General features: G+C 55.3%; 1 protein-coding gene across 2 annotated transcripts; it reads left to right on the plus strand.

Annotated features, from left to right (window-relative positions):
- The first annotated feature begins 323 nt into the window (after window positions 1-323).
- Window positions 324-20407, plus strand: E2F2 (E2F transcription factor 2). Of its 2 annotated transcripts, XM_023635519.2 has the most exons (8): window positions 627-1014; window positions 6426-6531; window positions 7991-8059; window positions 8164-8383; window positions 9204-9362; window positions 10470-10584; window positions 12380-12572; window positions 16988-20407. In XM_023635519.2, the coding sequence occupies exons 1-8, from the start codon at window positions 760-762 to the stop codon at window positions 17254-17256; spliced, it is 1386 nt and encodes a 461-aa protein (XP_023491287.1). In that variant the 5' UTR covers window positions 627-759; the 3' UTR covers window positions 17257-20407. The 2 variants fall into 2 exon arrangements, with proteins under 2 accessions (XP_001504272.2, XP_023491287.1); XM_001504222.5 differs by lacking the exon at window positions 7991-8059 and having other exon boundaries at window positions 324-1014.
- Window positions 20408-21146: the final 739 nt, after the last annotated feature.

Below are 21146 nucleotides of genomic sequence, written 5' to 3' on the forward strand. Positions count from 1 at the left end.
AATCTTTCCCCCAACCACCAGGGAATTGGGGGCCATTCCTCAGCGCGCTGCTCTGGCGGCCTCCGCACTGCGCGAGAGCAGTCTGCTTCGCGGGCTGCTAGCGCCGGCGGCGGGAGGCCGGCGGGCGACAGCAGGTGTGGCGGCCCCTTTAAGCAGCGAAGCTCGTGTTGTAATCGCTGCCTTGGGGACCGGTCCTTTCCGGGAGGTGGAGCCTGTGCGTGTTGCAGCGGCCAACCGGAGCGCGGCATTTTCCGCGGGAGATCCGAATTTCGCGGCACGCAGTTTGGCGCTAAAAAAAAAAAAGAAGAAAAAAAATAGGCAGAGAAAGACTCGGGAACTAGAGAGGGAGGCGAGAGGGAGTCCGTGCAATCGGTCCCCGTCCCCGTCCGAGTACATCGCGTCTCCACCGAGCCGGTGGCCACCCCAGAGACCCTTCCCCGGAGCGGGCCCGACCCCAGGTGCCGAGGCCTTCCGGGGGCGCGGGGCCGTCCCGGGTCGCGGCCGCCCTCGGGGCGGGGCAGCCCCTGGCCGTGCCGCCGCCGCAGCCACCGGGCGATCTCCAAGCGGCGATCTCCAAGCGCTGCTCGGCTCGGCCGCGGGCCAGGAGGGAGGGTCCGGCCTTGCCCCGCAGACGTCCATTGGCGGCTTCCCCCGGCCTCCGCGCCATGCCGCGGGCCGTGTGAGCCGGCGTGGGCTCGGGAGCCTGCAGGTGTCCGCGGGCGCGCCAGGCCCGGTTGGGGAGGGGGCGCTGCGCTCGTCATGCTGCGAGGGCCCCGGGCCCTGGCTCCCGCGGCTGGGCCGCCCCCGAAGGGGCTGCCCGCGATGAGCCCCACCGAGCTGTGGTCGCCCGGCCTCAGCAGCCCTCAGCTCTGCCCGGCCACCACCACCTACTACACCACGCTGTACCCGCAGACTGTGCCTCCCCCTGCGGCGCCGCCGGGCACCTGCCTCGACGCCACCCCACACGGACCCGAGAGCCAAGTTGTACGATGCGTGCCGGCTGGCCGGCTGCCGGTAATGCTGGGGACCCCCATCGCTTCCCCCTATGCTTTTCCGGGTGTGGGAAAGGAGGGAGGGGCGCCTGGGACCCTGGTTGAGTGAAGCAGGTAGAGTTTGGGGAGGGACAAGGGGAGTTTTCAGCTTCCCGAACGACCCATTGCCCCCAATATCTGAGTACTTCATTTTGCAGACTTGGGATGAAATAATCTCATCCACTGGAGTGAAGTGGAATGAGCACTGGATTGGGAGCATGGAGACCCACCCCACTACCCCCAGTGCACTGTGTGACTTTGGGGAAGTCCACAGAGCCAACTTTGCCATCAGTCATTCATTCCTTCATCCATTGTTTGGCCCAGAAACCAGTACTGGGCACCTGCTATTGTGCAGGCAGAGAGCTTGGCCTGGGGATTCCGTGGGGACTTTAAAATGGAGGCGAGGTCTCTCAGGTCCAGTCTGGCTTGGACAGACTCCAAACTCTCCATCCAGCCAACTCCTTCCCAATTATGTGCCCTAGGTTCTCCCCCAGGCCCAGTCTTCCCTCCCAGACAGCCAGTAGCAGGTGCAAGTGGAGGGCAGCCCCCTGGGGTTCCTGCTGAGATTGATTGTTCCCTGCTTAAGCCCCCAGGCCCATTGCCAGGGAGGGCCCTAAGTGTGGTGGCACCAGGCACAGGGTGTGTTTTGTGGGAGTGGAATTGCTGGAGCCCATGAGAATCGAAACAACCAGAGGGTGGGGGTGGGGTGGGAAAAGCTGTGAGGGAGTGGGGGTGGTGGCTGGGGAGCCTGATTTCTGGTCCTGACTGCCACTAATTCACTGTGTGTCCTTGGACAAGTCTTGGCTCCAGTCTGGGCTTCAGTTTCCTTTTCTTGAAACTGTGTGTGTGCATGGAGTGGCTGTACAGCTAATTCAGGTCACTCCCAGCTCCAGGTTCTGGGTCTTGGAAGCAGTCTCCAGGGCGGGGAGATGGGAGGGTTGTAGATTTGCTTAGTTGTGAGTGATGAATAAGTTCAGGTACAGGGATAAACCACCCCCACTGCCCTAGAGGCATCTGGTCAGGCCTGTGGCAGTCAGCAGGCACAGGCCCCCAGCCAGCTCTGGATGCAGGCAGAGCCCCCATTCCTGCCACTGGAATCATGCTTTGCCCATGCTTAAGGCTTTAACCTTCCCAGAGTCCCTTCCTGCCGTTATTTTCAGCTAAGAGGAGTGCTAGTCCCATTTTACAGGTCAAGTAGCCAAGGATAACCAGGACTGAGTACGTGTCTTGTGTTCAGCAGTTTACAGCTTAAAACAGCTTTATACTCTGTGAAGTAGATGGCATTAGCAGCTCCATGTTGCAGGGGAAACAGGCTCAGAGAGGGCCTGTGACCTGTCTAAGGTCATACAGGGAGGTGTATGACCCACAGGGCATTGATCATTAGTCTCTTCTCTGCAGCCATGACTTTCCCCAGTGCTGCCTGACTTAGGAGCTGGGTGGCCCCGGGGAAGGGGCTCAGAGGCAGGCCCAGTCTCCTCTGGCCAGCTGCTTTCAGGCGCTCGGGCGGAGTTTCAGTAACAGCTGTGGTTTTGAACTGCTTCCCTCCCCGGGGAGCCTGAGTGCATCTGTCTGTACCTCCCTCCCAGAGGGGCTCAGTGATCACAGCAAGAATGGCTCTCTTTTACTGAACGCCTCTCGTGTGCCAGGCACTGCTTGGCACTCTTCTCATTCGTTATCTCGGTCAAGAAGCCTGGGATGAGGCATCTTACAGATGAGGAAACTGAGCAGAGATGTGAAGTCACTTGTCCAAGTCACAAGCCAAGAAGTAGGAGAGTGTCCTTGCCTCAGACCACCCTAAAGGCCGAGCAGGCCCAGAGCCCCTTCTCGTGTCCGTCTCCAGACGCCCCGTGCCCCCAGCCCTGTGGGCAGGCCTTGGACCCTGCTTACTCATTTTACCAGGGTGTGACCTGGAGCAGCTCCAGACCCAACCCTGGGTGTGGCCCCTTGCTTTGCGGCCAGGCTGCAAAGTGCAGGGCGAGCAGGATTTGTTGGGGAGCTGTTTAAAGGGAACTCAGGCACTGCCCAGGGATGGCAACCAAGTTCAACAGCAGAATGAAGGCCAGAGCCCAGGTTCCCTCGCTCCCTGTCTAGCGCTCTTCCCGCCACCCTCTGGCGCAGGCTTGGGATGCTCTTTTTGCGTCCCTACTCCCGCCAGGCACACTGCATCATTCTCTTTCATCCCTGGAGGAACCTGTGAAGAGGGTGGGGTTCTGCACGATTCTCCTTTTCTTTTCTATTTCCTTTTCATTTGTCTCTATTTTCCAAATTTCGTCTGAGAACCATGAAAGAAAGTGAACATTTTAATGAACAACCCTGCAAGGCGGGTCAGATGAGGACATACAGCTCAGAGAGGTGAGGCAGTGACTCCCAGGCTCCCTGTGGCAGAGTTGGGGTCTGACAGCGAGGCTCTCTGACTGCCACCTGCTCCTGCCCCACTGTCTAACTTAGGACTGGGGCTCAGGAGAGACCTGGCTCCATCCCCGTGTGACCTTGGGCACATCACTTCCCCTCCCCCGAGCCCTGCTTCCCTCACCTAGGTGACTGCAAGGAGTTGTGTCTGGTGGTCTCTGGCCCTCCCACTCCCGGGGCTGCCTGTGGAAGGAGCTTTGTTCTTCTTCCTCTGGGTTGGCAGGTGGGCTCGAATCCTAAGCAGGCCTTTTAGGAAACAGCCAAAGGGGCTGCCTGGGAGGGTCCAGGTTAGAGCCACGCTGGCCCTGGCTCTTGGCACATCCCGTCTCTTTTCAGCCCCACTCTGAACTCTCCCCTGCTGGGGCCCCTGGCGCTTTGGTGACAGCAGCTGCCCTGCGTGAGCAGGGCGCTTTGCTGTCTCACTGAATCCTCAGCAGAGGTGTCGAGCAGATTATCCCCATTTCACAGATGGGGCTCAAGAGGTCAGCCGACTTCCCAGCTCACCCAGCCTAGATGGGAACCCAGGCAGGTCTGACTCCAAGGCCTGTGCTCCGCCTCTCCTCGTTCCTCATCCGCCTAGGCTTGTCCTCTGCCGCCTCTGTCCTGCAGGCTTAGACCCATCCGTGGGCTGACTTTTCTCTGGGCAGTGCCCAAAGATGTCAGGGAGATGTCCTTGGGTGGGGGACACTTTGCTGCTTAGGGACCCTTGGCGTGCAGGATGAGGGTGAGGGAGAGTAAGAGAAGGGAGGGGACTGGTGGGACTGGAGTGTGTGTGTAAAGTGATGGGGACAGGTGGACATAGCCAGGTCTTGGCTCAAATCCCAGCAAATTCTGGGGCAATGTGTGTGGGATGGAGCCAAGGCAGCCTGGTCTATGGCTTTGGAATCGGACAGACCTAGGTTCAAACTCTGGCTCTGTCCTTTGTCTGTGTGACCTTGGGCATGTGGCTTAACCTCTCTGAGTCTCCACTTCTCTTCTACCAAGAGATATTACCAATACTGCTGTTGCAGGACTGATGAGCACGTGATAGGCCCAGCACAGGTCCTCTGTTCAAGGCCCTCCCCTCCTTCTCCCCGCTTTGCAGGTAGTGAGGTTCTTCCTGGTGTGTTCTGTGAACTCAGCAGGGGCTGGCTTCTCGCAGGTGGGGGAGGTGGGTGGGGTTGGGGACAACTCTGGGCTGCCCCACCTCTGCCTCTGGTGGAACTCAGCCTGACTCCCCATCCTCTCCCTGCCCTTGGCCTTTCCTCTGAGGGATGGATGAAGGATGCTGGGACGGACAACCTCCATCAGGAGTGCTTAAGGCCTTGGAGCTCACCAAGCCTCAGTGACTTTGGCTGTCAAATGGGGATTAGTGGTCCTGGGAAGATTCAGTGAGGTAGTGAATGTTGGGGCTTGGCCCAGGGCATGTGGAAGGTCTCAGCAAATGACTGGGCCTTTCTCTAGAGACAAGATGGAGCCAGAGCAGGTCACTTTCCCTAGAATCTAGGATCTCTCCAGCTGGGAGGTTATAAAAGGAAGATTCCAGAGAGACTTCAAGAGGAATGAGCAGGGAGGTGTTCGGATCATGTCCTGCTCTGGGTAGGGGTGGAGGAGCGGAGCGTCATATCCAAGGCTCCTCAGATCAGTCCAGGAAGACTTCCTGGAGGAGGCAGGAGTGGGGGGAGGGGAGCTGATAGCAGGAAGAACTGTCACCACCTCCCACACCTGTCAGCCCAGCTGTGCTTAGCAGCGGTTAGAAGTCTCAGCCCTGCCGAGCATGACCTCACCACCAAAGGTTAAAATAGGCGTCTGTATCCCAAGCAGGGTTGGGGTGGTGGGGGAGGGGGAGAGGAAGGAAATGGCTCAGTGACCCCCAGAAGGGTGTGTCAACGAAGAGGCCGAGATTGGAAGGGACTCTGCATTTCCTGAACACCTACTGTGTGCTGAGCCAGAGGCTGAGCACTTCACGGAAGTTATCTCCTTGAATCCTTACAACAGCCCCTGAGGTAGGTATTTGCTGCCCCATTTTACAGAGGAGGAAACTGAGGCTTCTAGATGTGGAGCATTGCCCCAGGTCACACAGTGAGCCCGTGAAGGAGCTGGGAGAGTCAAGCCCCGGGCTCTGACCTGTGCCCCAGTGCCCCAGCCCTGCCCCTGCCCAGCCCTAACCAGGAGAGGCCCCTTCCGGGCCAGCACGGCCTCTGGGCCTAATTGGGGCCGGGTGGCAGTGGGGTGGAGAGGAACAGATGGGTCTGTGGTTTGATTTCCCCAGCAGGTGTTTCCCAAGCTTGGCGGGAACAGGGAGGGGGGAGCAGGGGGACCTCAGCTGCCAGTCCTTAAGACACAGGGGAAGGATTCATTGTCTACCCCTCTCGGCAAAGAAAGAATGGCAAATGGGGTCTATTCAGGAGGCCCTGGGGCCCTTGAGCTGAGCCCAAACGGGGGGTGGGGGGGGGATGTTTGCACTGCTTCCAGATCTCGGCACCTCCCTGGGGTGTGGCACGGAGCCAGGAAGTCCCCTGGGCCTGGGCGGATGCCCAGCCCCACCCAGATAAGGGCCAGCTGTAGAGCAGTGATGGGCACACAGTCTGGCTGGCCCAGCTGCTTCTGTCGGGGGGGCCTCTCCCCAGCCTGATGTGGTTTAGGCCCCACCCACTCCTTCCTCCCTACATCATCCTCTGGGTGTGTGGGGGGGGCGGAGGCAGATGTAGAAGTGACCTTGGGGCCTGCAATTAAGGAGCCCTGAGCGACTAACCTTGATCGGGTCTCAAGTGCCCGGGCTTCAGAGGACGGGAGTGTTGTGTGCCCCTCGGAGAACAGGACTTCCTTCCCCTGAAAGCTTTCTTTCAGGCCATTGATATTTCCTTACCAGGTACAGTGATAGTTCACCAGGACTGGTGGTAAACTGAGGCAGGAGATGGCTGCTGGTAGCCTCAGTGCTTTGGCCCCAGGACAGGGAAAGGCTGAGGGGGAACGATCCTCAAACTCTGCCTCTCTCTCTCCAAGGCCAAAAGGAAGCTGGACCTGGAGGGAATCGGCAGGCCTGCGGTCCCTGAATTCCGGACTCCCAAGGGGAAGAGCGTTAGAGTGGATGGCCTCCCCAGCCCCAAAAGTAAGCGGCCTGATGGGGCATCTGAAGGCGGGCTCAGGAGACGGGGAGGGAGTGGGGGCAGAGGGTACAGCCCTGCCCAGGCCACCAGGAGTAATAGTTGGAGCACACTTCCTGGTTTACAAAACAGTTTCCTGTGCGTGCTCTCCCTGGGTCCCGCCAGGTGGGCAGGATCGTCCCCCTCTCTGCTGGGGCCCTTGAGACGCAGAGCTGGAGTGACTTGTCCGAGGTCACATTGCCAGAAGTGGAGTCAGGACTAGAACCCAGTGCCACACTGCTTCTCCCACACCACACACCACTCCCGTGATCTAAACCGGTGACGTGTTATTGAGGAGCTTACTATTTTCAAAAAGTTTTTCTGTTTAGTTCAATCCGAGCTTTGCTAAGAGAGAATCCAGCTCAGAGAGGAGGAGGGGCTAACTAAGGTCTTTCCCACATGCAGACAGAGAGCTAAGTCAGAGGTGCAGAGAGAAGTGAAGTTGGGATTCATCCCACCCACACTACCTCAGGCTCTGCCCTGACCTGACCGGTCACTCCTCTTCTGTGACCCTTAGTTGTCTCATCTGTAAAACGAGATACAGCTAGGTCAGGAAAAACAAGAAAGTTTCCTACGCAGTTGATTGATAGAGGCTGCCCAGAGCTTTTTATTGAAGGATCCTAAGTGTGCTGATGAATTAGTAATGTCTGCCACGAGTGCAGAGCTTGGCAAAATTTTCTGTTTGCCAAATGCTTGCCATCTATATGTTAAGAGATTCTAAAGTCCCTCTCCCAAGGAATCTGAGACTCGCTAAAACTCAGTTTCCAGAACTAGTTTGGCCACTAACTTGCTATGTGACTTGCAAGTCACTTGATTGCACAAGTCCTCCTGTGGTTTAAGACGCTGCAGCTGAGAAGTGGTCTTGTGACATTGACCTCATTAAGAAGGTTCACCTTTTTCATGAACCTTCCCCATTTGTTGTCCCAGGACTGATTCCTCTCAGATCATCACTGGGCTACGCATGGAAAGAAAAAGCAAGCCTATAAAAATGCTCTCAACCAAGCTCATCCTTCCCTCCCTTCTCTCATTGCAGATTCCTGACATAACTGGCAGGATAGGGCAATGGTTAAGAAGGAAGACTCTTGAGCCAGACTGCCTGAATTTAAATCCCAGCTTTGCCACTTTCTAGCTGAGTGAGCTGAGCAAGTTACTTAAGCTGTCTGTGCCTCAGTAGTCTCATCTATAAAATGGGGATGGTTGTGCATCAGCTTTACACGGTGTTGTAAGGATTACATGTGTTGTATATGCAACAAATACTGCTTAGAACAGTGACCTACACATTTACTGTTGTTGGTGGTGGTGGTGGTATGGTTGCCCCAAGCTGTGGTGGGAAGGTGCTCTGAACCAGGAGTTAGGATGCTTGCTTTCTAGTCCTGACACTGCCCCTGACTGTGAGGCCTTAAACAAGTCACTTTTCCTCTCTAGGTATCAGGTTCCCTGTTTGGACAATGGTGGTGAATGACCCCTGCCTCATAGTGCTCTGTAAACTGGAAAGTGGGTGCTCATATGAAGGGTGGTACTTCATGGGTCCAGGTCAAGGGAGGGGGTTCCCCAGGCTGGCCCTCTCTGAGCAGTTACTGGGCCCCTTTTCTCCTCAGCCCCCAAATCCCCCGGCGAGAAGACTCGGTATGACACGTCGCTGGGGCTTCTCACCAAGAAGTTCATTTATCTCCTGAGTGAGTCCGAGGATGGTGTCCTGGACCTGAACTGGGCTGCTGAGGTGCTGGACGTGCAGAAGCGGCGCATCTATGACATCACCAACGTGCTGGAGGGCATCCAGCTCATCCGCAAGAAGGCCAAGAACAACATCCAGTGGGTGTGAGTGCCTGGGCTGGGGCCGATGGCACCGGTGGGTGCACATGCTGTGGGCACAGCTGGGGGCAGTATCCAGCGGCTGTGAATGTCAAGGGCAGGGCTGAGAGCAACAGCCAATGGGCACACATGCTGGGATCCGAGCAAGAGCAACATCCAATAGGCTTATAGTCTGGGGGCGGAGCCAATGTATTTAAGAGGGGTGGAAAAGCAGGTGCACTGCGGAAGTAATAGAACATGGCAGGGGGAAGGTGGAGAGGGATTTCTGGGTTGTGTAAAGGCTTCAGAGCATACCAGGTCCGCTTGAGTCAGGGATCCCAAGATTCGCCCTCTTCTAGCTTAGGAAAGTCCCCTGCGAGCTGAGCTGTAGTAACCCAGACTCCTTCCAGCTCCGAGACGTAACTGCTCAAGACTCCTTCCGTCACTTCTACAATGTCTGAAAGAGCGACCTGCAGCCCCTGGCATGAACCCTGAGAGAACCCAGGCAGAGGAGTCAGGACTGAGGTCACTCCAGCTCCCTGCCACTTAGGGGAGCCTGGAACAGAGGGTGGACACAGTTGAAAGCCCCCCAAAAGTGGAGTCAGGCCTGACTTGTTTCTCTTCTCTAGCCCAACCCCTAAACCTCAAGTTCCAGTCCCTGGCAGCTTCCTGGGAGCCTGGCAAGACCACTGATTTGCACAACCCAGGGGGCACCATCGTAGACGATGTGGACAGGCTCTTCCTGGAGTGTGGCCTGCACCATCCGTGCAGTTTTGCACAGCAACCCTGGGGTTGGGGTCCCCGGATGTGGTCTGAGACTGACCCTGGCGGGCTGCTCTGTTCTCAGAGGCAGGGGAATGTTTGAAGATCCCACCCGGCCTGGGAAGCAGCAGCAGCTGGGGCAGGAGCTGAAGGAGCTGATGAGCATGGAGCAGGCCTTGGACCAGCTCATCCAGAGCTGCTCTCTGAACTTCAAGCACCTGACCGAGGACAAGGCCAACAAGAGATATCCTCTTTGGTTGGGGGGAGGAGTCAGGGAGCAGGGGCCTTCGGCATGCTCCTCTCCATGCAGACATGATGCAAGACCTCCATGCGGGGACTAAGTCACCCTTTCGCTCTGGCTTCTGTTTCTTCCTTCTTCAGGGGCTTTTCCTCTTGAGTCTATTGAAGTTACTTTCTCATTATAAAACTAAGACAAGTACATTTCTTTAGATATGGAAAATGGAGAAAAGAAAGAAATAGCTGCCACCTTAACCCAGCCATTGTTCCTTAACTATAGACAGGGTCTGTGTTATTTAAATACAGCACGTGCCCCGCTATACATAAGATTTTATATCTTGCCTTTCTCCACTTAGCATGTCACCATAGACAGTTTTTATGTTGTAACACATCCTTCCTAACTATTTGACTGATCCACATGAAATTGCTGATATTGGACCATCTTTCACAAAAATAGCAATTTCATATGGCTTAAACTCGTCTTTTACATGGTTTGAGAATGTCCTACTCAGACTATACTCTGGCTTATTGATAAGGCCTAGAATGAACATTTAGATTGATTCTAGATTTGTACTTTTGTAAAGCAACAGTGTGATGAATATCTTTGTATATAGAACATTTTCCTAAATTTCTCACTTACTTCCCTAGGTCAGATCCCCAGGATCGAAACGATAAGGTCAAAGAGCGTGGCCTTTGCTAAGGCTTTTCATACATTTTCCCCAAATGGCTTCGCCATCTAATCGGTTTTTGGATCTGCCCTTGTATTTCTGGAAGGATGCTAGGCATTGTGAGATATATGAAGAAATGAGACATGTCTCCTGCCTTCTCAGAGCTACTGATCTAGTTAGTTTCAGAGATGAAGCTTTTATGTAAAAAGCTGATATAATGCGGCATTTTTTTTTAATGATTTATTCCCCCATTTGCTTTCCAAAGGGATCCAAGGTAGCTTATGACTTTAAAAGAACAGGTTATAGTTTTTGGTTATTTCTATCTGTGTAAGGAGTAAGAAGGAGATACTCAGAGGCCTAGGAGAGGTGGGCGAGATGCCTGGCTGGCAGGCTGTGGGTTCAAATTTTGACCAGACAGTCACTTCTCTTGACTCTCCTGCCCCTACACTGGCCTATGTGACTTACCAGGACATCCGTGCTGTCGGCAACTTTAAGGAGCAGACAGTGATCGCTGTCAAGGCTCCTCCGCAGACAAGACTGGAGGTGCCCGACAGAAGTGAGGTGAGAGGGGGAAGCTTTGGGTGGAGAGCAGTGTTATGGGGGTCCTGGGCAGCTTTGCCGACCCTGTCCCTGGCACTGCCCAGCCCCAAGCTTCCCGGGACTGTTCTGGTGCTCATGGCAAGATTGATGGTCTCCGAGCTGGGGCAGAAATGGCGGAGGTTGGAAAGTACAACAGGCATCGGGTTCCGGCTCGAGAAAATCTCTGTTCCTGGTTTCTTTCTGTGTCCCTCCAACCCCCGCATTCCTGCACCCATGCACGTGTGCCCACACACAGCGGTGTTAGTACTTACAATAATCCTTTCTTGTGAACCGTACTCCTAGGCTGAAGACCAAAATTCTTAACACTCCCCATGAGGCCCTCTGTGCTCTGACCTCACCAGCCTCCTCTTGCGTGCTGCCCCTGTTCTGTCTTTGCTTCAGCCACACTGATCGGCCTGCGGTTTCCCCACCACACTAAGCTTGTCGCCAGTACAAGACCTGCACACGTGCTGTTCCCTCCAGCGGAAATGTTCTTCCTTTTCTCTGCCTGGTTTCCTCCTATGCATCCTACAGGTCTCAACTCAAACATCGCTTCCTCAAGGAAGCCTTCCCTGATCACCCCTAGACTTCATAACCTCCTGTGCTTTCCCACTGCACTTAACCTCCATTTGCGGGCGTATATTGGTGATTACGGGATTATGTTCTGCCTTGTCTATTAGTGTGTAAGCTCCACAAAAGCACGTTCCACTCACGTGGTACCCCCAGCCCAGAACTGGACTCATAATAAGGGCTTGAGAATTAATTTGTTTAATGAAAGAACATTAAGATAAATGAGGCCCCACCCTGCCTTGGAGGAGCTCAAGACCTAGTGGGAAAAAGACCCCAGCAAGCAGTGATGCTGTCATTTATAGACCGAAGATGTATTTTTAGGGTCAGAGAAAGGACAGTTGGAGGAAGAGTCCACAAGTGGTGACACTTAAACTGGGTCTTCAAGAATGAATAGGACTTTTGCCAGGTGAAGTAGGGGTGGGTGGAGGGTACCGCATGAGCACAGGCATGGAGACCGGAATGCGGGCTGAATGGCGCGTGTGTAGCCAGTCGTGGCTGGAGCTGCGGGTCTGGGGTAGGGAAGAGGCAGGGCTGCGAAGGCCAAGGATCAGGACTCTCAGTTACGAGTAACAGAAAGCTGAGTCCAGCTGGCTTAAGTGAGAGGGGCGGCAGGGGGAAGATTTGGCGATTGCAGACGAGGCCAGATGCAGGGCCTCCAACTGTGAGTTCAAGTCCGCCTCACGCTCTCCATCTCTCACTCTGCCATCCTCTTTGCTGACTCCATTCCCAGGGGGGCTCTCTCCTTGCGGTGGCAAAGATAGCTTTTATGATACCGGCTCAGCAACCCCAGCGGGAGGGAGCTTCCATTTCCCACACCTCCTGAGCCTGATGCTGGTTGGACTGACCTGAGCCATGTGCCACCCTGAAGGTAGTCACCTCGTTCTGACTTTCCCCGCCTGCATCCCAGGCTCACCCACTGGAATTGGGGAAGGGTGCTGCCCCCCCACCCCCCACAACTGCAGGCCTGAGAGTGGGGGGAGGAGTGACTTCCCAGAGGAAAATCAAGGTGCTGTCCCCAAAAGAAGGGACCTGGGGCCAGACAGGCAACAAAGCAGATGTCCACAGGCCAGAGGGGGCCAGCCCAGAGCCCAGCTCCGGAGTTGAGCCTGCTCTTGTGGACAGTAAGAGCCACATGTTCATATACATTCACCCATAAGTAAGTATCCAGCTGCCCAGAGCCATGACCTGGCTTCTCTTCCTCTTCCAGGAGAACCTGCAGATATATCTGAAGAGCACGCAGGGGCCCATCGAAGTCTACCTGTGCCCCGAGGAAGTGCAGGATCCAGATAGTCCTGCCAAGGAACCCCTCCCCTCCACCTCCACCCGCAGCCCCAGCCCTGACTCCATTCAGCCCAGCAGCAGCACCGACCCCGGGACCCTGAAACCCACGGCATCCCCAGGTAGGGCCCTCTGTCCAGAGGGATAGGAGGTGGGGAGAGCAACCAGCCTCAGAGTTTCTTCTTCCACGGCAACGTTTGTGGGGTACCCACCTTCTACCCAGCAGCAGAGGATGCCGTCCTCCCCCACATGTGTGCATCACCCTTTACACTCTATAAGGCACATGCCATTCCTCCTCGTCTCACTGGCAGGCTGCTGCTGCCCTGGGGCAGAGCGGGGGCCTGGGTTTGAGCCCCAGCTCTTCCACTTACCAGCTGTGTGACCTTGGACAAGCTACTTAACCTCTCCTTGCCTCAATTTCCCCATCTGTAAGTTGAGCATAGTAACGAATAGTATCTACTTCACGGCTTGTTGTGAGAACGAAATGAGTCAATATAGGGAAGCGCTTAGAGGGTGCCTGGCAACAACTGTCAGCTGTTATTACCCTCATCACTGCCACTGCCACTAGTCCTGCTAGCTCCATGACAACTACCCCATAAGCCCACAGGAAATAGAAACTATAGGTTTTTTGAGGAAAGCTCAATACTTTTTTGGGAGATAATAGCTAAGGTTTTTTGAACCACAACTGTACCAGCTGCACCCGCTTCACATTACTCCTGACAGCAGCTCTGGAGTAGGGTCTGTTATTCCCAGTTTAGAGATAAATGAACTGAGCCAGAGATGTGGTGTAACTTGCCCAAGGTCTCCCAGCTGGGCGAGCACAGAGCTGTCTTGAACCTCGGTACACACACTCCTAGCCCAGTGCTCTCTCCTTGAGGCACAGAGCGAATCAAGGAAGGGGCCCTGGCTGGAGAGGCTCACTCCTGGCTGCGGGGTGGACAGTACAGCTAAAAGCTGGCTGTGCCCGGCAGGAAGTAGTGTGAGGCCATTGCCAGGGAGCAAAGAGGTGGGAGAGGTCCCTGAGGGCTTCCTAGGGAGGGCGGGAGTCCGGAAGGAGAAGAAATGGGAGCCTGGGAAGGCCTCTCCCCGAGAATGGTTTTTGCCCTTTACTGGGATACACATCAGGTCAGGCTCGCAGGATCCTTTGAGGCCTTGTAGGCCCGTGTCCCACGTTTTGTTTTCTTAGCAGTAGAATTCCCTTAAGTAGAAACCTCATGTGTAAGCAGGCACAGAGCTAGAACTGGTCTGATGGAGGAGCCTTGGTGGGGGAGTCCACAGAACACAGGTTGGATTCCATTTCTTTAACTCATAGATTGACAAAGTATTGCCTGCAGGCCACATCTGGCCTGTTTGTATGTGATCCTTGAGCTAAGAATGGTTTTCATGTTTTTAAAGGGTTGTGGGGGAAGAAAAAAAGGGAAGTGACTGTGTGGCAGAGACCATACGTGTCCTGCAAAGCCTAAAAAACTATCCAGCCCTTTACAGGAGTTTGCTGGACCCTAATCTAACTCAACCTTTCATTTTACTCGTGAATAAACTGAGGCCCAGAGAAGGCCAATGACTTCCCCAAGATCACACAGCAAGTTGGTGGTAGAGCTTGGGCAAGAGCCCAGACTCCCTTTTCTAGTGATGTCTCCTGTGTCCTGGCCCTGTCCAGAGACCGAGGCTTCTCCCTGCACCAGCCATCTGTCGCTCTGGGCACCTCCCAATGCCTATCTCCCTGTCCAGACCTGTGCCTCACCCCATTCTCCCTCCTCCTGCGCTCTGCCTTCTCACCCCACTGTCAACATGTGTACAGCTCTCCAAAGTTAGAACCACTTTCACTTCCATCGTCCTCCAAGACCTTGGGCGGAGGTGGGGGACCCTGCAGCGTGAGCGAGGGCCAGGTTTTACCTTGGTTGTACAGATTAAGAGTGTGAGGCCCGAGAGGAGTAGAGCCATACAGGGCAGTTGCTGATGGGGCCACACAGCCGGCTCTGTGCCAGGGGTCATGCCATGGCTGCCCCTTTCCACCCTGGCTACGTGGCGTCTCAGTGCTGTCCCTGCTGAAGGGAGCAGGAGGAAGTTTTCTGGACAGGGTACACACCCCCACACACCCCCTCCGCGTTCTGGCCTGAAGCGGGGTCTTCGTGAGGTGTGAGTGCAGGGGTCACGCCCAACGAGGAGGCTACTGCAATCTTGGGACCCAGCTCTGTCCCTAGTGCTGACATCAGCGGGGGATCGCTAACCCTTTGGGGCCTCAGTTTCCCTCATCTGTAATGGAAGGGAACAAGGGTCGTCTCTGACCTCCCTCCAGGCCCCGACCTTCTGAGTGAACCTAGACGTGGCCGACGGTGCAGGAGCTAGAACTGGAGACTTGGTTTTGAGTCTGCACCTCACCTCCTATGACTTGGTGACTATAGGCGAGTCGCTTTAACCCCTCCCAGCCTCTGTCCCCACGTCTCTAAAACTGAGGCAGCGGGTCCTACAGCCAGTGAGCGGTGGGGCTGGGGTCGGAGCCCACCTCCTCCGTGCTCCCAAGCCAGGCCTCTTACTATAACACCTGCACACCTCTGCAGCGCACTAAAGGAACATTAGATTTTTTTTCATTCAAATACATTTAATTGACTCCTTTCAGCCTCAGTTTCCTCATCTGTAAATAGGGTTAACAACATTGCCACGTGAGTGTCCTTAAGAGCAGAGCCAGGCCCCCGTAAGCCCTGGGTAATGGGAGCCATTCTCATTATTGACAAGGGCGTGCAGACACAAGGTGGGGTTTCTGCAGATCAGCTGCTCTTTCCCTGCGCTTACCATTTAATCCTCTTAGCAACACTGTGGGGCGGTGTAATCATTGTCCCCATTTTAGAGGTGAGGACCCCAAGGCTCACACACATTAAGTCACTTGCCCACAGTTACGTGGCTAGTAAGGGGTTGACCAGGTAGTCTGGCCTACCAGCACAGTTGCATTTTCAAACAAGGCTTGGTTGGGGGTTAGGGAATGACTCATATGGTGAGACTGCGGGCATCGGGATATATGGCAGGGGATTTCTGGTGCCCTGTTCCGCATCCCTGTGTAGGAAACCACCGTCTTACCTCAAGGGGGAAACAAGCTTGGTGTACTGAAGCGTAGCTGATGACCAGCGTGGCTGGAGAGGGTGCATGTGAGCTGTGGGAGGAACGTGGGAGAAGGAGTGGGAAGGCAGGCAGGGCCAGGCCACACAGGCCTTCCCAGCCCTGGTGGGAACTTGGATTTTGTTCTAGGCCATTTTTCAATCCAAGCACAGACTGCAAGGGGCAAGAGGCACCTCCTGCAGGGGCCTAGTGAGAGGAGAGGACTCGGACCAGGATCACCGCAGTGGAACTAAAGAGAAAGGGGCAGCTTGGAGAATTCGTTTGGTTGTAGAGATGACTGAACTTGCTGCTGGAGTGGATGCAGGGGACATGTCAGGGTTACAGTGATTCTTGGGCCTTTTGGTCAAGGCAACTGAGTGAGTGGTGTTTCCTTAATTGTGATGGGGCAAGACGAGGGGAGGCCCAGGTTCAGGGGAAGACCAGGAGCTTGGTTTTGACCCGCTGAGTTCTGAGTTCTGATGCACCTTAGACATCCGAGTAGAGATGTTACAGAAGCAGTCCTGCAGGGCCCCAGAGCTCTGGGAGGAGGTCCATGCCAGAGGCCTCCACTTGGGAGCAGTAGGTCGAAAGAGGGATTTAAAGCCACAGGGCAGGAGGAGAGCCGCTGGAGGAGAGAAGAAGCTGAGGGTGGAGCCCTGGGGTCATCAGGGTTTAGTTGGGAAGAGAAGGAGAATCCAGCAAAGGAGACCAAGGAGAAGTAGCCGAAGAGGTAAGAAGAAAACCAGGGGAAGCTGGTGCGTCCAAAACCAAGGGAGGAAGATGTTTCAAGAAGGATGGGAACAACTGAATCAGATTCTGCTGGAAGGTCAAATAAGAGAAGGCAGAGAACTGACCATTGGATTTAGCCACATGGAGGTCCCTGGCTCAGTGGCGTGGTGGGGACAGACCCCAGGTTGGAGTGGGTAGGAGAAGTGAACAGCGGTGGGGAAGGAGGGAGTATGACAGGCGGTTCTTGAGAAGTTCCACCATGAAACGGAGCAGTGAAACGGGCTGGTGACTGGAGAGAGTCACGAGGTCAGGGAGGGTGCTCTCTAAAGACAGGAGTTATGAGAGTGTGTCTGTGTTGGTGGGAATGATGTAGAGTGAGAGAAATTGACGGTGCAGGAGGAAGAAAAATTATTTCAGGGGCAAGGGCCTTGGTGAAAGGGAGTTGGGTTGAGTGTAGAAGCTGGGGGTGGGTTTTGAGAGCAGGAGACCCCACCCACTGTGAGAGGAGAGGGGAGAGAGGATGGGAGAATGAGGGCGGTGGCTAGAGCTGGTGCCGGGAAAGGGAGGGTGACCCTGTGCCATTAGGAGTGGGGCAGGGTAGGAGAAAGGAGAAGGGTGCACCGTCATCAGAGAACCAGAAGGCTGTTCTTGCGCTCTGAGGTCTGACCAGGGCTTTTGGGCACCAGGGCAAGCATAACCCTTGTCTATTTGTCTCCAGCGCCAGCGCTGACTCCCCAGCAGGTCCCACCGCCGCCACCACCATCCCTTGTCCCCCTGGAGGCCACTGACAGCATGCTGGAGCTGCCACACCCTCTTCTGCAGCAGACTGAGGACCAGTTCCTGTCCCCGACCCTACCGGGCAGCTCCCCTCTGATCAGCTTCTCCCCGCCCTTGGACCAGGATGACTACTTGTGGGGCCTGGACGGTGGTGAGGGCATCAGTGACCTCTTCGACTCCTACGACCTCTCGGAACTGCTGCTTAATTGAGTGGCCCTGCCTGTCCCCTGCAGCCCTGCTCCTGTCTCTACCTCCTCCCAGACAGACTGACAGGTCCTCTGCCTGTGCAGGGACGTTGGACACAAGGTGCTGCCGTCAGGATCTGGGGGTCTCCTCCTCTCCTTTTCCGCCTCCCTGCTGGCCGAAGTGTCTCGCGGGGGCGGTGTGGAGGCCGCAGGTGAGGAGTGTATCAGGCGTCGGGTCCTGACCTTCCTAGTGGAAGCTGGGCCTGGGAAGGCCTAGCCAGTCTTCTGACCTCTGACCTCTCATGTGAAGGGCCACAGGTGAGGTGGCTAGGTATAAGGAAAGGTCCTGCCACTGCTTTTTGAGGGGTAATTAGGACCCTCGATTTATCAAGAAGCACTTAATACCTTTGTATTTATTTCAGGTTGAGTTTTGTTTGTTTGTCTTCCCTGAGTTTTAGCAGGGAGATTGTTCTAGTTTCTAGTAAGACTTCTCCTCCGACAGGCCCAACGCTGTCCACGGGCCAAGGGCAGGCCTAGGCCTGGCCGGGCCAACTCCCTGATTTGTGCTGGTGGCTGGGGCTGCGTCTCGGAGGGGCCGGCCGTCGGCTGAAATGCTGATTGCTCTTCGGCCCCAAGGTTCTGTCGCGGCTGCAGCTGCAGGCCCTGTGGCCTCTCCTGCTCTCAGCTTGCCGACTCTAGCCCCACATTCCTGGTCTCCTCTGTCCCAGAGATGGTTCCAGGGCGCCCTGGGCTTCTGAGGAAACTGGAGCAGCCAGTTAAGGAGACCCTCTTCCTGTGGAACCCCTTACCTCTTGCCTTAGAATGTAAAACACCATCCTCCGGGGGGTCAGCAGAGAAGTGCCCCTGTGGAAACACGGACAGGAATGTGGAAGCAGCTGTAACAGCTGCCGCGGGCACCTGTCCTCGGCTCTGCCTCCCTCTGGGATGGGGCTGTTTGATGCTGAGGACCCGGGCAGCTCCACCCCAGAGAAGGGTGGGATGAAAACCAGAAACTGCCAGAAAGTTCCCGCCCTGGTAGCTGCCAGTATTGTCCTCCCGTTCCCTGGAAGGATCGTTTTTTTGCCATGTTTGTTGAAGGGGGGTGATTCTTTAAGGACCTCCTGTTCCCCCCAGCTCTCCCATAGACCCCCCCCCAGGGACAGAGGTGACCAGGGCTTGATGGCATGTTGGCTCCTTTTGTCACAGGAATGCTGAAGGGGTGACAGGGACGAGTCTTCCTTGCAGACCAGCTAATGGGGAGATGGGCTCGTGTTACCTCTTCAGGCTTGGGGTCCTGAGAAGGTCTGGCCTCACCCCATCCCCCAGAGGCTTGACCATCCCACACTGTCCCTGTAGCCCAGCTGGGCAAGGGGGACACAACTCTCCCCTTTGACCCAGCCTGGGATGGGGGGTGCTCTGGGCTGAACCAAGGCTGTGCCTTCTGGAGAGAGGCAGCCAGGGGTGGTGGTCTCAGAGGCCCCCGCCCACCCTCAGGGAGCTAGGTTTCCTCAGGGGCTCAGCTCGGCAGCACTTTTTGTTTAAGTTTGTAGCATTAAGTTGATTTAAAATATGAAATTGGCCTCGTAAGAGAGCTCCTGAGCTCACCAACTGGCATCTGAATTTTGAGAGGTGGGCTTCTTTGGGGGTGGGGTCTGATGTGAGCTAATGTCCAGCTTGGGACAGTGGTGCCTTGTCATTTGCTCCGTTTCCTGGGCTCCCAAGTTAGGGCCCTCTCTGGAATGGCCATCAGGTCACAGATGCCCCGCTCTATAGACAGGGCTAATTTTGTATGCTTTACAGAAATGCCGTTAATCTCCCCTCCCCAGATACTCACAGGGGTCTCATCAGAAGCCTGTTTTGAAGTTCAAGAGGCCAAGGGCCAAGGGACCACCTTGACCTTTGGGCGGGGGTGAGGGGAGCTGCATGGGCTCTGGTTTGGGGCATGTGGGACTGAAGATGGCCTTGCTGTTCTGAGGTCTCCGCTGGGCTGCCGTTTAGCCATGCACCATCTCTGAGGACAGAGATGTTTGACTTCCATGCCGTGGATTGTCTAGAACTTTCTCCTGGAATAGAGAAAAGAGAGGCCTGCAGGATCCACCGGGAATGAGTTTAATGATGAAATCTGGCCAGAATTCAAGCTCTTTGAATGCCCAGCCATAGGGCTGGACAGAGGGGCTGCCCCTTGGGCCCATGGCCTGTATCCTGAGCAGCTGCCCCTGCCCCCTCCTGTGCTGTCCTCTCCACACCCTGCCTGGCCCAGGGGCTGAACCGCCCAGGCCAAGCCTCAGGCTCAGGATGGGAAAGAAGCTCTTACGTCTTCCTTGCCAGTGACGCTTGGAACCTCCCATGTTCCAGTGCTTTAAGAATGCATTTGGAGTGGTATTTCCTTTAGGGGCCAGGGAAACTTTAAAACCAGGGCAGAAGGAAAGCCAGTTTTTTCTGAAGTACATTATTTCTGCCAGGAAATTTCCCAGCCCACCAGCAGCCCCCAAGTCACCTGTGTCCCCGGGGCATCAAAGGCCCCGGGGGCTCCAGGGAACCCGGTAGCATTAAATTGTTCAGTAGAGTTGGGGATTCAAAGAGATGGCTTGACACCAGGGACGTGCTCCTGTGTCCCTTCCCGCTAAAAGTGTTGGCTCCACCTTAGCGGCGTCCCCTCCCCACGGCAATGCTGTGGGCTGACTAGCGTGGCTGCAGGAAGAAGAGCGAGATGGTGCAGCTCGTAAAAGCGGCTCCAGGATGGTTTTGACTTTATTTTCTCTCCCCAGGTGTTCTCAGCTTCAGTTCCGCACAGTGTTTAGAGTTTTTAGTGAAAGAGTTTGGGTGTCCCCTCATCCGAGCGCTGTGTGGCTTAGTGCATTTGAAGGGAAAGCTTTTGGGGTTGTTTGCAAGCAGCTTTCTGGTTCTCATCATTGTGTCCTGAGGTCCCCAACTCATCCTGGGACCCTGTTCTCCCAAAGGATCCTCAGTGACCAGAAGCCCGGCCAGCCTCCTGGCTCCTGGGTAAGTGAAGAAGCCTTGTATGTGGCACACGTCTCAAGGGCGAGTGGGTCCTGTGCTAGGGCTCCACACGGGTCACTTACCGCTGGCCTGGTTTCGCCTGGGTCCTGCCTCGATGAGCACTGTGTAAACCTCCTCATGTTGTGATAATCGGGCATTAAATGGCAACTCTGGGCGCTGCGTCTCTGTTGTCCTTTCTGAAGGTTGTTGTCAAGTGTGCATCTGGTCCTCCCAGCTTAGGGGTAGGGACTATCCTGACCAACTGGCTGACTTTTCCCCAGAAACAGCCTCCCTTTCCCACGTTGGCTTAGTACCATGCCTGAAATCTCACCATTAAGACACTGAAAAGTCACCAGCGCTCAGATGTAAGATGTGAGCACCTGCCTGCTCTGCCTCTGTCACCTCCCACCTAGGGGGTTTCAACAGCTTCCTTACTCTTCTTGCTGCTCCCCACTCTTCTCCATCCCATCCTCTACATCAGTGGTTCTCACTGTGTGGTCCTCAGACCAGCATCACCTGGGAACTTGAGACAAATTCATATTCTCAGGCCCCACCCCAGACCTTCTGAACCAGAAACTCACGGGAGGGGACCCAGAATCTCTTAATGAGCCCTCCCGGTGATTTTAATGCAGCTGCAGTTTGAGAACCCATGACCGTACCCCAGAGAGATCCTTCTAAAATGCAGCTCTAATCGTGTTACTCCCCTACTTAGTGGGTGGCTCCTCTCTGCCCTCAGGATGAAGTCCCCCCCTTGGCTTGGCATGAAAAGCCATTTGCAACCTTATACCTGGCTTCCCCTACCTTTCCAGCCTCACTGGCCACTCCTTCCCACCGCCCATAGCCACACTGGCTTCTGTGTCAGTTCCTCAGAACAACATCCTTTCCCTCTTCTGGGTTTTTCTTTTTTCATGCTGT

Source organism: Equus caballus, chromosome 2 (assembly GCF_041296265.1).
Source record: "Equus caballus isolate H_3958 breed thoroughbred chromosome 2, TB-T2T, whole genome shotgun sequence".
In the NCBI taxonomy this organism is placed as follows: Eukaryota; Metazoa; Chordata; class Mammalia; order Perissodactyla; family Equidae; genus Equus; species Equus caballus.